The 15,087-nt window shown below is 41.2% G+C and overlaps 1 protein-coding gene across 2 annotated transcripts in view; it reads left to right on the forward strand.

Moving 5' to 3' along the window:
- Window positions 1-13,821, forward strand: part of agap3 (ArfGAP with GTPase domain, ankyrin repeat and PH domain 3) — a 145,622-nt gene extending 131,801 nt beyond the window's left edge. For both annotated transcript variants that reach the window (XM_023965328.1, XM_011487000.3), the window contains exons 17-18: window positions 8,483-8,738; window positions 10,721-13,821. In XM_023965328.1, coding sequence (XP_023821096.1) covers window positions 8,483-8,738; window positions 10,721-10,945 — 481 coding nt within the window. In that variant the 3' untranslated portion in view covers window positions 10,946-13,821. The remainder of the gene's footprint in view (window positions 1-8,482; window positions 8,739-10,720) is intronic.
- The last annotated feature ends 1,266 nt before the right edge of the window (window positions 13,822-15,087 follow it).

Genomic DNA, 15,087 nt, shown 5'->3' on the forward strand with positions numbered 1-15,087 from the left:
AGAGGATTCATCTTCTGAAGAAAAGTTGTAAAAGGAAATGTCCATGCAGCCGGTCATTTGGAAACAGGGAATTTCACACAAATATTCACAAAAGGGGTTAAATAAGCTACAAAGCTAACTGTTAGATGGAATTACTTCAAATTGAATGTTATCCAACCCAATAAGATTTATTTTTTACTAGTCCTGAGCAAATGGTTTACATTTTTTTAGGTTTTATGGATCTAGTTGTAGTTCATTTTGATTACAGTGATAAAAAAAACTACTGTAATAAGTGGAAATGAGTCATTTTTGAACAAAATGAGTTGGCTCATCTTGAGTAAATCCAACAAAATATAAAAGTATTACTTTTTTATTCTTAGAATTTCGTTTCCACAACAATGACTCGGAATGCTAGTCTAACTTGTAAACATTTAGTAACAACCTCCTTAAAATTGACAGAAAAATAAAACTGAAGTTTGAGTTTTTCTGGTCCAAAGTCATATTTTTCTATTGTCAGGAGCTCGGAGCAAAAAGAGTTTTGACGCATTAAAATAATAATTTCCCTATTTCTAGATCCATGCTGTTAATGGGATGAAAAGTTCCCACTGTAATGACTTTGAGAGAAGCTTAAATTTAAACCTGGCAAAATAGGTAGAATTTCAATTTGTTTTTATTTTCAATTTCTTTTTTTCTTTTCATTTACTCAAAAACTAAAGCAAAAGATTGTGCACAAATTGCTTTTCAAGGGAAATGAAAGAAAACAGAATGAAGAAGACTTGTTTTCTCCCTCTTTTACATAATTTGACCAAGTAAAAAAGGTAAGAGATATATTTAAATATGCACATATGCATGCATTCAAAGTGTTACATACATAAAAGAAAGATAAAAGATGTAAAAAAAAGAAAAAACATTTAAAGTAAGTACCAAAGGTACTGTATCTCAAGTGCATTTCAACAATGTAGCCTTTAGGTGTGTTTGTTGTTTACCCTAACAGTGATGATTGTGTGTCTTTTTGGTGAGTTTTTTAAGAAGTGAAGGAAAGTGCAACTTCAAACGAGGTTTTAAATCTTTGCAGGGATCAAATAGTTTGCAGTGTGCAGACTGATACTCTGGCTGCTCTTTTTAATTATCACGACGGAGTCTTTGTGTTTCACGTATAACTTCTAAGTGATTTGCATGTTGGTGTTGGCAAACGCCACCGTTTCTTGTAGCGGATACCAGAGCAGCGGTCACTCCCGCCCCCCCTTCCCCCATCTTCTTAAAGCACACACATGCACAAACAGCAGTTCCCATTTTTGTGTCCCGGAGCGTGGACGGATATGGAAGGCTATCCCTCACTGATGGGGGGCCCTCTCACTGTCACCCTCTGTAGTCTTTGTGCTGCCCTCGGCCACTAGCGGGTAATAGCTCTGATGAGAGCCCTCCACTTTGTTTCAGAAATAATTTGCCACTCCTGCCGCCTGCAGGGGCTGTGTGGTAATAAAAATGAATCACGGTGCTAACCTCTCCCAACCGGGGCCCCTCTGCCTGTTTTAACCCACTCTGCTCCGGCGCCGCCGCCATCCTCTCAGGATGTTTTTTTGCAGTTCGTGAAAATCAGAACTTTTGCTTTCGCACTTGTGGTTGTAAAGCCCCGTCCTTCACATTGGTCCCCAAAACCCAGAGGAAGCCGCCGTCTACTCATAGATTACTAGTGACACACAGCCAACTCTCTGAAGAGATTTTTAGCATCACCGCCTCCCCAGAAGCCGCGGTGGAGGGAGAGTAATTAATTACAACAAATGAAAGGCTGGTCAAACGCTGTCCTCACTCCACTTTCTCTCTCTAAATGGAACCCACAGGTCAGTAATTAGCCCTATGCGGGGAAGGGCTACCCCAGTCACTAATTGCTCAGATACGACATGGTTTCATTTCCTTGCGGATATGGAGCAAAGGCTGCACTAATATCAAATGGCCTTTTTGATCATACGGTTAAGTGTCAGCATGGTTAGGAAATCATTAGGAAAACGGTGACTGATTACCTGAAAGACACTCAAGTTATCTGCTTCATATTTCCCTAGATTTTTTTTTTTGTGAGCTTGAAGTGGGCCACACGCTTCAGCAGGCCATGTGTAATCGTCCCCCTAGCTTTGTATCCTGGGAAAGGGTTCAGCAGGGGTTAACCGCATGAGCGTTTAAGGGTGTTAGTCTTGCTGGCACACAAACACAGACACTCCATCATGAGGAGGCTGACAACCTCATTAATGTCACAATATATTCAGCTCATCCCTCTGCCTCCCAACAGCACCCAGATGCTCCACGAGTGGCCTCTCTATGGCCATCAACAACCTTTTGAAATCTGGTCATCTGTTCTCGCTCTGGAAGACAGAAAAGTGGCATCTGTTAAACATGGAAAAATGTTTGTCTCCATTCTTTTGGACACAAACCTCCTTGGAGGGGAGCACAGATCCTCACAGTGAGACGCTGGACCAGAAGAAGAATCTGGAGTTTACTGTTTTACCCCTTCATTTCTTGCCCTTAGCAACCTTTGATTCTTTGGGGGGCCCTTTTTCTCTTTCCTCTGTAGTGTTGAGCCTTTTTTTTCCCCCCCTTCTCTGTCATTTTCCTTTCAGTCCGTGGTTCTGCTGCTGTCCCCCTCCCTCACTTTCTGCTCTTCTGCCCTCCCTGGAGTTTGTGGAAGTGAGGCTGCCGGCTGCATGGGAATCAGCCGCATTCAAGTTGCCCACCCCCACTGTGAAGTCTGTTCACACTAGTCAAACCCCAAGACCCCCTCCAACCCCAGCCGGCATTATTTCTTCTCTTCAGTGCATCTATTTGATGTACCCAGTGAATATGGATGCGCTCGGAGGAGTGGGCGGAGCCAGAGAGGAGAAGCTTTGATGGTTCAGAGGGACTCAGTGTGTGTTTGAAAGATGGACGAGTGGTGGGACGGACATCCTCCACTTCCTACGGACCAATGCACATTTATGGCAGGCAGTCAGATTGGTCATTCTATGGCTGGTCCAGCACAAGCCCCGCCTCCTCGTCCTCAGTTTCCATTCCCTTTCCATAAATTCCTGTTTGCCTTTGTCTTTCAGGCTTGACTAATTATCCTTGTTTGTCTCTCTTTATGTGAACTCAGTCATCTGTTCTTGACTCTGTGGGCCGGGTTTAGGAGAATCATTCTGCCATTTGCCACTTAATTAAGTCAGGGTCAGCATCCATTGCTCAACGGAGAACTGGAGGGACAGAGCTCTAATAGAATTATAAAAGAGCCCTTTCTCTTCTGTTAGAGCTGCCTTTATCTCTGCAGGCTCTCCATGGGGCAAATGAAAGGGGACACCAGCTCCAGACAGAAATCTTCTTTCCACCTTAAAACCAATTTTGATGTTTGGCCTCAATGTCAAAGAAAGGGATTTTTATGCGAAAAAAAAAAACGATTCTGCTGGAAATCTCTGGGCAAACCAAGAGGGTACTACAGGGATTTTTATAGGGAACTCACCCCCCCTCCATCCCCTGAGCAACAGAGAAATTTAGAGCAAGTATGTGCTGAAGTCTGGGTGGGGAGAGCAGTGTTTATGGGCTCAGAAACCTGTGTTTGTAGCAACCATCACGGCAGTTGCCTTAGAGTCCCACTTCATCTATTTCTAAGAGTTCCCAGTGGTCTTTTAGGGTGGGCACATTTGGTTCGCTTGACGTGCACCAGAGTTTCTTAGGAACAAATTTTCAGTCTGAAGACACCTAAGAAGACTCTTGTCCTGGACCAGCAACTGCTCCCTGACCCGTGTTTTCATGTCGTCTCAGTCAATCGAACTAGGCACCGGTTTGCTCTGGGTTTCCTCCTTCCTGTATCAGCCTCAAAAGGCTAAAGGATACAGTTTTCCAGACAATCTATGTGTCATAAACACTTATGACATCTGTGGATCTAGTCGTCAACACTTACCTTCATAGCCGTGGCCTCCCCGATAATCGCCTTGCAGCATGCCTCCACCGTACCAAAGCAACAAGTACCTGACATTCATACAGACGTTCAAATTGGTTGGAGAAATCTAAAGTTGGTATAAGTGAGCTAACCTGACAAAGATTGCAAAATCATCGGATTTCCATTATTCTTTTTCTCATTGCTTTGCCCCAACCTCGTAATTCCTGGCCAATGACTGAAGAGATCGTTAGGTGGTTTTGTTAGGAGCAGAAATATCCGATAGATGGCGGTCTGAATACAGACCAAACACAAAATTCAGGACTCAATCTGGACCAAAACGTAACATTTGCTAGGACATAGTTTCCTCAGAGCGGCTCACAGCCCCAACCTAACAAAATGGTGAGCAACATTGGAGCTATTCAGCCGTACAGTCTGGAGCCAGATGGCAGCTCTGATGAGAAAAACAACGACGTACATGGATGTATTTGTCTACAAGTGGATGCATCAGAATGGAGCGGAGCAGGGAGCATTTGGCCATGAGAAAAATGCCACAGGAACATGTTAAATACACCAAAAACACACATTTTTTTGGAGTGGGTTTTTGCATCTCTTTGCTGTGAAAATTCCCTTCTCCTTTGCCGCCTCACCTCCCCTCCACCTCTGTCCCAGTGCTTTGACATGCTAAATCTGCTGATTTTATTTTTCTTCCTGCTGTGGTGAGGAAGTGTCCTTTTCAAGGGTCTCAGTTTCCCCTCCCGACTTTTTAAACCCTTCCTCTGTCTGGATTGTTTTTCTGTTTCAAACAAAACACAGAGGCGGGATTACCGTTACACTTCCTTTCACACTCAGCCTTTCAAGTGGCAGCAGCTGGAGATTTTTTTTAAACCTCTGCTCAGCTGCTTTGCCTTCTTTTTTTTTGGTGAAAAGAAAGTTAATTTGTTGAATCTAAAGCTCAGCATCAGCAGTGAAAAGAGGCCTTTTCCAGCAGGTCTTTAGGGCCAATTTTGTAGCAACGCGTAAGTGTCCTCGGGGCTTCTTTCTGAGATGTTGACGTCCTCTTAATGGCTCTCCTCAGCCTTTTTGTTTCACATCTTGGTGCCAACTTTCTGCCTCATTTAGCTCATATCAATTCACTGGGCTCTACGGATTCAGCATCTCATTGGTGGTGGAGTTTTTCTGGAGTTTTGGCAGCAGCTCTCACTCAATCTTCTTGTCCTGTTTTTGTAAGAGGAGTTTTCAGACCATTCTAAACCCTAAAACCAACTTTTCAAAGGGTTGACTGGAAATAACGGTGGAGAGGACAGGACGACTCTTTCCTGTTCTGCGCAGTTTGCTGGTCCTGAGTTCAATTGATTTGCTAACAGGCTTGTCCACACATAATGGCCTTGTACAGATTGATGGAGGTTTTAAGCCATAAAACTCGCAATTGCCTGCTATCAGTGGTGTATTGTTGTTCACATAGTACTCTTTTCCTGAAGAAAAGGTCTCCTAATGGTGAACCAAAGACTTTCTCCTACGTTTTAGCCATTGAGGTCATAACAGAAATGCTTATTAGCGCAACACCTTTCAAGCTCTTTTAAGATGTGGGTAAAGTTACTTTACAGGCCTTGGGTGGTGCTTTTTGAAGTCAATCAAATCCCTGCTTCGGGTGCAGATAAAAACTGGCCCCCATCGCTCCCCGTAGTTAGGGCGGTTGCCATGATCCTCGCTGCAAGACAGACTGCTCTGTGAAGTGAGCCTGGCAGCTGACATATGAGTCTGAAAATGGTTGCTGTCTGCGGTAAGCCTGTAGTCTTGACACTTGCCTGCTAAGGTATAAATAGCAGATAAATGCAGGTGATTAATGTTGAGCAAGTCCCCATCTGTTGCTGCTGAATGTTGGTTTGGGGTTGCAGCTTTGTAGGTTTTAAAATTCACACTTATGGTGGAAAATGTCTGTGATTATTCACAAATGGATGTGAAGATTTTAAATAATGAATGTCTCTTTTTTATATTTTATATTGTATACAGTTTTATTATATTTATTTGGCATATTTTAGGTTGAAATTCTTGGATTTTTGTCTGAACATTTGCCTATCAATAGATTTCTACTTGAATGAATAAACATGAATGAATAAAAAATACATAAATACATTATCTTGTTCTTAAGTGTGCTGTGTTGCATAAATACAGGCTACACATTTATTAAATTGTATTAAAATAAATTTAAAACAAAAGTTTAGAGCTGCCTTTAAGAAAAAATAAATAAAATTATCATTTTAGGTGCAACTAAATAAAGTAAATAAAACTTATGTTTAATAAATCTTCTCTGCCAGGTAACTTAAAAATAAGAGTTTTACATTTATTGTCCGCACTTCTGTGAAGATTTCGACACCTAAAAACATCAGACTTTCCTGAAAGTGTTCACTAATCTGGTAGCATTTAATCTGTGAATCTGTAAGAAATGCCTAAATATTCAATTCTTTTTCAATAAGGCTGTTTTACCTTAAATCCAATGTGAAAAAGGGGCAGACTGTGAACTGATCACTGAAGCACTAATTGGTTGTAAGAGTGGATTACTGTGAGCACAATTTACCCTTGAAATAAATCGTTTCTTTATTACAAATTAAAATAATTTAAAATTGGTTGTGATAGTAAATGAATGTTGCTGCAGTTTTGTGTTTCTTAAGCAGACAGACGTCTAATGAGAAAAGTGAACTTTTACTTTTAGGATTTTTTTTGGTTACTTTTTCTTAGATTACAGCTTTTTTATAAATAAACATTGAGGCATCACAGCTTGAATTCACATAAATATATATTATATAAATATATTTTCAAGTTTTTTTTTGTCACAACCAAACCTAGAATTTAAATTAAAAAATATATTTTAATCTAAATTTAAATGTCCAGTCCTTTTTTTTTACTTGTCATGTACAGCAGCTAAGCAAACAGATATTGTAAATGGGCAATTCCTAAAGAATGTTTGGCATTTTTAACATGTTTTTCCAGGCATTTCTTCTGATGATGGAAGACACGTGATTCAGCTGAAACTTGCATTTCTGAATATTACTTTATTCAAACCAATGGGCTTAAAATACTTATGGAAAAAAAAGTATTTTTGACGTAGAAAATTCACTGGGTGGGCCGCAAGCTCTATTCCGATGCATCCACTTGTAGACTAACTAGATCCATGTACGTCTTTGTTTTCCTTATCCGAGTTGAACGGCTGGATAGCTTCAATACTGCTGGCCTTTTCTGCTGGACTGGTAATGTTAGTTTGGTGATTTAAGCTAGCGGGAGAGCAGGTTAACAGAAAGCTCTCAGCAACGGGGAGGGGAAGAGGGGGCGGGGTTGCTCTGCTGCAGTGATCCCTCCCACAACTTAGAGGTGAGTTTCTATTGAACTGCTCTGCAGAAACTATGTCCTAGAAGAAGACAATTTGACGGCATAATCATAACAAAACGGCCACCGCGAACACTTTGAAAATAGATCAGAAGATGAGCGGAGTGGGACCTTAAAGGTATTTTCCTCTTAGCCCAAGAAAGTGTTGCTTTGATGTTGCGTTTATTTTAATCAAGAGTGATTAAAGGTTTTGCTGCTAACCCTAAAGGCTAGCTTGGGTAATAAAAGACCTGCTTTAGGTTGCCTCCCCCTTTATTTTGGTAGAACACAATTGGATTGAGTTGGACTGTCAGGTTGTACATGCTGCCCAGCTTTGGCTCGTTGATAAGGGGTCCCGCGGGGGCCTTGTCAGTCCAGCCAGCCTTGGCTTCAACTTATCCTTACAAACCTGCTCTTTTCTGTCACTCATCCACAAACCCACAACAACAGCTTCTTTCTGCTCCTCTTATCACACCAGCTGACAGGGTCACTGGGTTAGTACCACACTCAGTGTTTTCACTCATTTCTGTATCAATATTGATTCCCCCACCCCCCGCCCCTTTCTGATTTTGGCAGTTTGTATGTAGGTAGAGAAAGAAACGATGGGGGTCAAGATGAGGAGCAATAGATAGAGCTCTGCCTGACGATAGAGGACGAAGCCTTTGCTTGGCTTCCATTCTCTGCTGCGGGCTGGAGTGCCGGAGCCCCACATCACTCCGTCCCTTTCTGGCTGCCATTCAGCCCATCGATCTGACTCAGGGCTCAGGCACCCCTAGGGAGGCTGGGGCTCAGAGACACACTGCCTCTTTTGTGGAGGGGATCCACCAGTTTAGACTGACAGCCGACAGTGCTGATAAAAACACGTCCCCCGCCTTCCTGTATTGTCCCTGGCAGACATGCTGTTCACGATGTGTAACCTTTAGAGAGCTGTCCAGGCTTTAACCGTCATAATCACTAGAAACTGGAATATTGCCCAAAGTGTCACACCCTTTGGCATTCTCTCATCTCTGCAGCCTATCTTCCTGTATTATTTCCCACTGTGATAGAGAAGTCGCCCTAATTATTTAGAAATGTCACGATGCCTTAGTGAGTCTCATAGGCCAATTACGGTCCTGATTCCTTGAGCGTCCACTGTCCTTTGTCTTTAAAACTGCCTCTAAATTCGTCTTCTATCAATGAGTGAAATTACTAATCCATCCTTCTTGCCGGCTGACCTGTGTCCCCTCCATCGTTTCTCTCCAGGGAAGAGAAGGAGCGATGGATCAGAGCCAAGTATGAGCAGAAGCTGTTCCTGGTGGGGCTGCCCCAGTCAGACGTTCCTCTGGGGCAGCAGCTGCTTCGCGCGGTGGTGGAGGATGACCTGAGGTTGGTGGTGCTGCTGCTGGCCCACGGCACCAAGGAAGAGGTTAATGAGACCTACGGGGATGGAGACGGACGCACCGCACTTCACCTCTCGTGTGCCATGGCCAATGTAGTCATCACACAGCTGCTCATCTGGGTGAGTCTGCTCTGAGCTTTTACCAGTCATTCAAATTTGATCCCCCACGTCAAATGTTTGGTGTTGGTTTCTGGAAAAGTAAGTGAATCAGCAGACCTTGATGCTTAAGGTTTTAACCAGGCCCTAAAAAGTCACATTCAAGGAATGTGCAAGGAATGCTGGGCCCTGCAACAGACTGGTGACCTGTTCAGAGTGGACCCTGCCTTCCCCCAACTGTAGCTGGATTGGCTGTGACCTTGAAAAGGATTCATTGGGCTCTGAAGATGGATGCATGAATGATAATAAAAACATTTACCCAAATAACATAGAGCTAACGGATTCTGAATCGGTTGGAATTCCGTTAATTGCATAAACGGTCAATGAGTTGCAGAGTGTGTGGATTATTTCCTGTTGCCGGGACAACGGCGGTGTTAAAGGGTTTAGCCACTTTCACACTGAACGTGATTTGCTCAGAGGGGGCGTCCAGTTTCAATGACAGGTAAATAAACAGTCACGCTTAGAGGCACGACGCTCCAGCAGCACGTTTCGGGCAAGAGTTCGAATATTTGAACTTTGTGGAAGAATTTCAACCAATCAGGATCTCAGCTTCATGTGTTCATGATGTGATCAGTGGGTGGAGTCCATAACCAACATGGAGGAGAATCTGATCGTTCTCCTCCTGAACTTTAGGATTTTTATTCTAATTTGCGTTTAGACAATAATAAAAAGATCCACAAATTTTATTTCTTAATATTGTTTTTTCCCTCCTCTGAGTAATGCCGGACAGAAAGTGATTAAACTGGGTCACAGAGAGGTGGAAGTACCGCTGAAAGCGGCCGTCACTCGGTTCCTGCAGTAGACGGTGAAGCTCTGAGTCTCTGAATGAGCTCATGAACCCAGACATGGAGATCTTATAGAGCTCTTATGAACCTGATCTCTCAACATCATCTGTGTCTTCCATGTATTTGAGATATACAGATGTACAGTCCATGTTTCCATGTAGAGATGCAGCTACAAACTTTGGCAGTAGCTCCTCCCACATGCGCCTGGAGCGTCGGGTTTATGAACACATTTTTGGACAAGTGTTGAACAGCGAATTCGATAATCAGGTTCAGTCTGAAAGACCCCACATTATTACACTACCGCCGCTAGTTCCAGATATGTAAAGTATTTATGGGGTTGTTGAGATACTGAGCCTCCTTCTGGAAAAAACGTGAAAACAATTAAAGTCATATAGGAGACATTAGAGATGACAAATTTTTTTTCAACGTATAAACTGTTCATAATGCCGTATATTAAATAGTATAGCAAGGTATATAACCCCTCACACCCTGGAATCATTAAAGGTCTCCTTAAATATGTTATTGCTTGTGATAATTAAACTGCTTCAGGTGTTTTCTGTTATTTTTAACAGTGATAAGTATTTTTTACCAAATAACCAGGTGTTTTTTATTTTGAATTTGTGTTTCTGAACTCCATAAATTCTGGTTTTAAAAATGTAGTTGAACATAGTATGCTATGTATCAGCACGTTTTACTAAAGATGTTTAGCTAAAGAAAGTGTATAGTATTTTTTTTATTTAAGTTCAAGTTTTACTTAAATATGTAAAAGAAAAACAAAAAACAACACTTTGTACCCTTGTGCTATCCTAGACCCTTTAACATTGGGTCATCTAGACCCACTAGACAGTGCGCTGAACCTTTTTTCTTCAATGATTTGTGATCTTCACTGGTGTCCATGGATTACATGAAATCTTTCCACCTTTATCCACCTTTGTCATGGTAGGGAGAACACGTCAATGTAAGGGTGGGGTCATCTAAGATAGCACAAGGGTTAAACAAGATGTGCATTATCACTCTGCAGGTTATTTATTTAAAAAAAACTATGATTTAAGAGAAATTAAAAAAAATAGATTTTTTGCTTTCTCAAATGTTCTGCTTGTTAGTGAGGATTGTGCGTAAAATGCATAGCTTACCAATGCTTTTCCCTTTTCTCTGTAACAGTACGGTGTGGACGTAAAAAGCAGAGATGCTCGTGGCCAGACGCCTCTGTCTTACGCCCGACGCGCTGGAAGCCAGGAGTGTGCCGACATTCTGCTTCAACACGGCTGTCCCAGCGATTCCGCCAGCCTCACCTCTGTGCCCACGCCCAACATGAGCCGCCGCAACCCCAACGTCAACAACAACAATGCCCAGTGTGAGCTCAACCGCAGCATCAGCATCATGTAGAAGCCAGAGCACCCAACCCAGTCTCATCCGAGGACTTCCTCAGTTTCACTGTGTTTCCATGACCAGTAGAGAATCGTCACAAGTGATGGATTAAGCTGCAATATTATGTTGCGCTGTAAATGGAAGGTTCAGACTTTGTACTTTTTTTTTTCTTTTAATTGTTATTTTTATTCATTTGGATGGTTCGATTTACTCCGTCTTGGTCTGAAATGATCACGATCAGCTTTACAGTGTTTTGTATCCTAAGCGTCAACCAAACAAATGACTTTCTCCGGCATTCATAACTACCCTACGAAAAAGCATTTCCTTAATGCTTGAACATTTCCTCTGATGTCTTCCCCTCTGCGATGTGATCGGAGTGCATAATGAGCGCGAGAGTGAGAAACTTCTGTCAGATTTCCAGACCTAAGCTTCATTGCGCAGAACTGTAAAGAATAGCAGAAGAAGTGACAAAACACTGATGTGAGGAGAACCACATTCCTCATGATAACAGTGGTTGTTGCAGCTCTCGTAATGATGCATGTTTTCAACCCAGCTATCAACCTTTTGACATGCTATTCATATACAAAGGCAAAGCAATTATGGTTAAAGAGGCCAAATGATTTAGATACTCAATTCACAGGGAAATGGATTTGGATCGTCATAAAGGAGCTGATTGCAAAATTCCTTTTGGGTGAAAAAGAATCATTTCCTTTGGCACTTTTTTTTCTTCTTCTTCACAATCCTTCAGTAAAAGTGTCAACGACTATGAAGGAATTAAGGGGCATGGTGTTGTATGGCCATTAGGCCACATAGTTTTGTAAGCGTGCCTCTTCAATCAGATCTCATTCGAATACAAAGAATTGATTGAAACCCGGAAATTCTGCCATTACGATGCCTTTGTTGGAATCATTTTCCGATGGACGAGATTGTGTTGATAATTGTTTGACACAAATTTCTGAACGAAAAGCATCTTCAAATATGCATTCAGCTCCTGGGGGGGCCTGAAAGATGTGAAACTCTAAAGGTCATATCTTCCTTTTGTTTGCTGTGAAATACATATGTGGTACTTTGTGTGTGTGTCCATACCTGTACAGTACATTTATACTTATTACATTTCTGTTTATGAAGGACACCGGTTGAAGACAAACGTCTGCAGTGACATTTTTGGAGCAGAAGTGTGTTAAATTGTACAGACTTGTGTAAAAAGTTGTGTTTTTTTATGTTCTTTTGCCTTATTTCTTATCAGAACAGTTTTACTCAGACTTTTAGAGTCAATTTAAAAAAACCTGTTCTGTCAGTTTTTTAAAGACCGTCCAGTCCTGAAAAGCTATCAGCCTAAGAGTGTGTTCAAGAGAATGCAGATATATGACTAAAATGACGACAATATAAGGGATAAAAATGGTTCCTATAGGGGAAAATAAATTAGTTTTTTCATATATATAATGTTCTACAGATTGATTTAGCCGATTTCTTTATAGTATATGAAGAATAAGGTTTAAGACTTTTTTTTTTTTAACAAAGATTTTTATGTTTACTGAGCAAGATAGTACATGGTACTTTATGTGGATTACTTTATTTTGGAATGGTATTTTATTTTAAATGAAAAAGTGGAAGGGGGACATCCATAGTTTCAGGAAATCAAACTCTTATGGAGAAATAGTTTATAAAAAAAAGCCTTTTTTTTAAATGCTTTTAAAACACGACAAGCAAAAATGTGGATCATCTGCATGGATAATTACTGACTACTTAATTATTCAATTAAAAAAGCAAGCAAGTTTTTTATTCCTAATTTAATTTACATGTACAGTTTAACCCCCCCGAAGCATTTCTGCAAAGTTTGTGACATATTTTCTCTCTTTGTTATTGTGAAAGGTGGAGTTCAGGGTTTGCGAAACCTCCACCTGCAGGGGGGTGCTCTCGCACAGGTCATGAGGTGTTTGCAGAACCAAGAAAAGTTGCAAGATTTACCTAAAATTTCAGACAACTTGCAGGAATTTTTGCAGAAAATGTTTGGAATTTTGGCTGGTTGATGTCATGGCTGCACTGTTTTTTTTGTGTCTCATGCATGGTAAAAAAACCAGAATAAGAGGGGTTCTTCTTGTTTTTACAAGGTAAAACTAAACAGATGTCAGACACGAGTGCAGATTTGTTTTTTTATTTATTTCCATTTAGCGTCCATTGAGTCGCTTCCATGCGGGAATAAAAGTTTAAATCTCCTTTCCTAAACTTAAAAATATAAAAAAAAATTCACCTGACTTCCTCAGAGAGAAATAAAAAAGCCACAAACTTCACTTGATGTTGTAACACGTACTGTACTGTGATACTGGCCTTATTTCTGAACATTACTTGACCAACAGATTTCACTGAGTATATATTTTTCCTGTCCAGTGAAATGACAGAAGAGTTTTTTTTTCTGTACAGCCATTGCCTAATTCTTTTTTGCAAATTTTAGGATTTAGGAAGAGAAATGAAACACACTCAAAACCTGCTTGTTTTGCCAAAAAACACTTCAGTGTAAATATTAGTTACGTATATTAGCTTTTATCTGAAGGCGAGCTCCATAGAAAAACTAGCAGAAATGGTTTTGGTTCCATTTATTCCTTTTTTATTAGTTTGTTTTCTTTTTTTTGGTCAAATTTAAGGTATTTCTGTTTGTTAACATTACCTAACTGTCTTTGGGAATTGTGTATATTGATGTACATTCGACATATTTATAATGCAGTATGTAAATATCTTTTTTTTTTGTTATTTTCCGATTGTATTATTTCCTTTTATGTTCTGAAACAAAGCAAAAAAGCAAAATGTTGTACGCTTGGACGCTTGGCTGACTATTGACCCATTAATGAACACCTTAAAATAAAACATGTAACCTCCCCTGACTCTGCAGAAAATGACAAATTAGTCTGGTGTCTATCTTGTTTACCACAAATATGAAAATGAAAAGTATAGTCATTACAGTCTTTCCTATTTCTCGTTTGTGTGTCCTGTCATCGGCCTCTGCGGAGGTAAGTCACACCACCTCCCCACTTCCTGCCTCCAGGACCCCCAACAGTTCCTGAAAGAGGATTAAGATAAGGAGCTGAGCTTAGTGTCAGGAGTCTAACACCATCAGGAAAACCAAAAGATCTCAGTGTTTCGGGGAGTCGAGCCTCCTCTAATCCACTCCTTATTTCCTGCTAATCTGGTCTCAGTATATCTTCATTCCCCTCCTCTTTCTCTGTTGGCTGGCTTTGTTTACGCTTTATCAGCTGGTTGCTGTTTGGTTTGGCCTCTTCCAGCCACAGCGCAGTCACGCTTTGAAGCTCTATAGATAAATGATCAACTTCCTCACTGCAAGAAACCTGAGAAGAGAGTTTATGCATAGAAAATATTTCTGCGTTTATGAGAGTTTCATCAAAGTTCTACCTTTGAGTGGAGACTCTTAGGTGATAACACTGGAGTTTTTAAAATTCTTATGGTGTACAAAAGCTAAATGTGGGTACTGTTTGTGCATAAATGGCTGAAAGGAACCAATGAAATGAAGTGTTTTAATTTATGTGCTTTGACAGACCCCGGCCACTTGTGTTTGTTGTGTAGAGACAGGTATGCGTGTCTGCACTGCTGTGTGTTTTGATATTTCGTCGGGGCCTGCTAAACGGTGTGGAGGGCTCTCCGCCGCCCACCTCTTCACAGACAAATTGCCTTCAAGATTGCAGAGGTGGGTCTGAGGCTGATGGATGGGTACTGCAGAGACCTGACAAGACCATATTTGCACACATTAAGTCCATATTTCCATAACACCTGGAAGCTGCTTTGCCACAAGCCAGCCCGTTGAGCAGGCGGTTAATATTCTGCCCGGTAATGGCTCAAATGTTGTATCAAGGTGGTTTATCTTGCATGTTCATTTCTGCCTGTCTTCATCTGGAGACTGTTGCTCCCCTTTAACCTTTTTACCAGTAATTACATGCCCTCTTCTCCGTCAGTCTCGCACCTCTCCTCTCTGGGAGACTGCAGCATCCATTTATCAATTTCGGCTCTGTCATGTCTGACCCCTGCTTCCGTGTTCCCCTTTTTTCTGAAGTCATGTCTCCATCCTCTCACTTATCCAGTTTTCTCTGCTGCTGCCCACCTGGACTGTTTCTCCATGCTCCACCTCCCCACACTTCTTTGTCTCGCATTAA

This window comes from Oryzias latipes, chromosome 17 (genome assembly GCF_002234675.1).
Source record: "Oryzias latipes chromosome 17, ASM223467v1".
NCBI lineage: Eukaryota > Metazoa > Chordata > Actinopteri > Beloniformes > Adrianichthyidae > Oryzias > Oryzias latipes.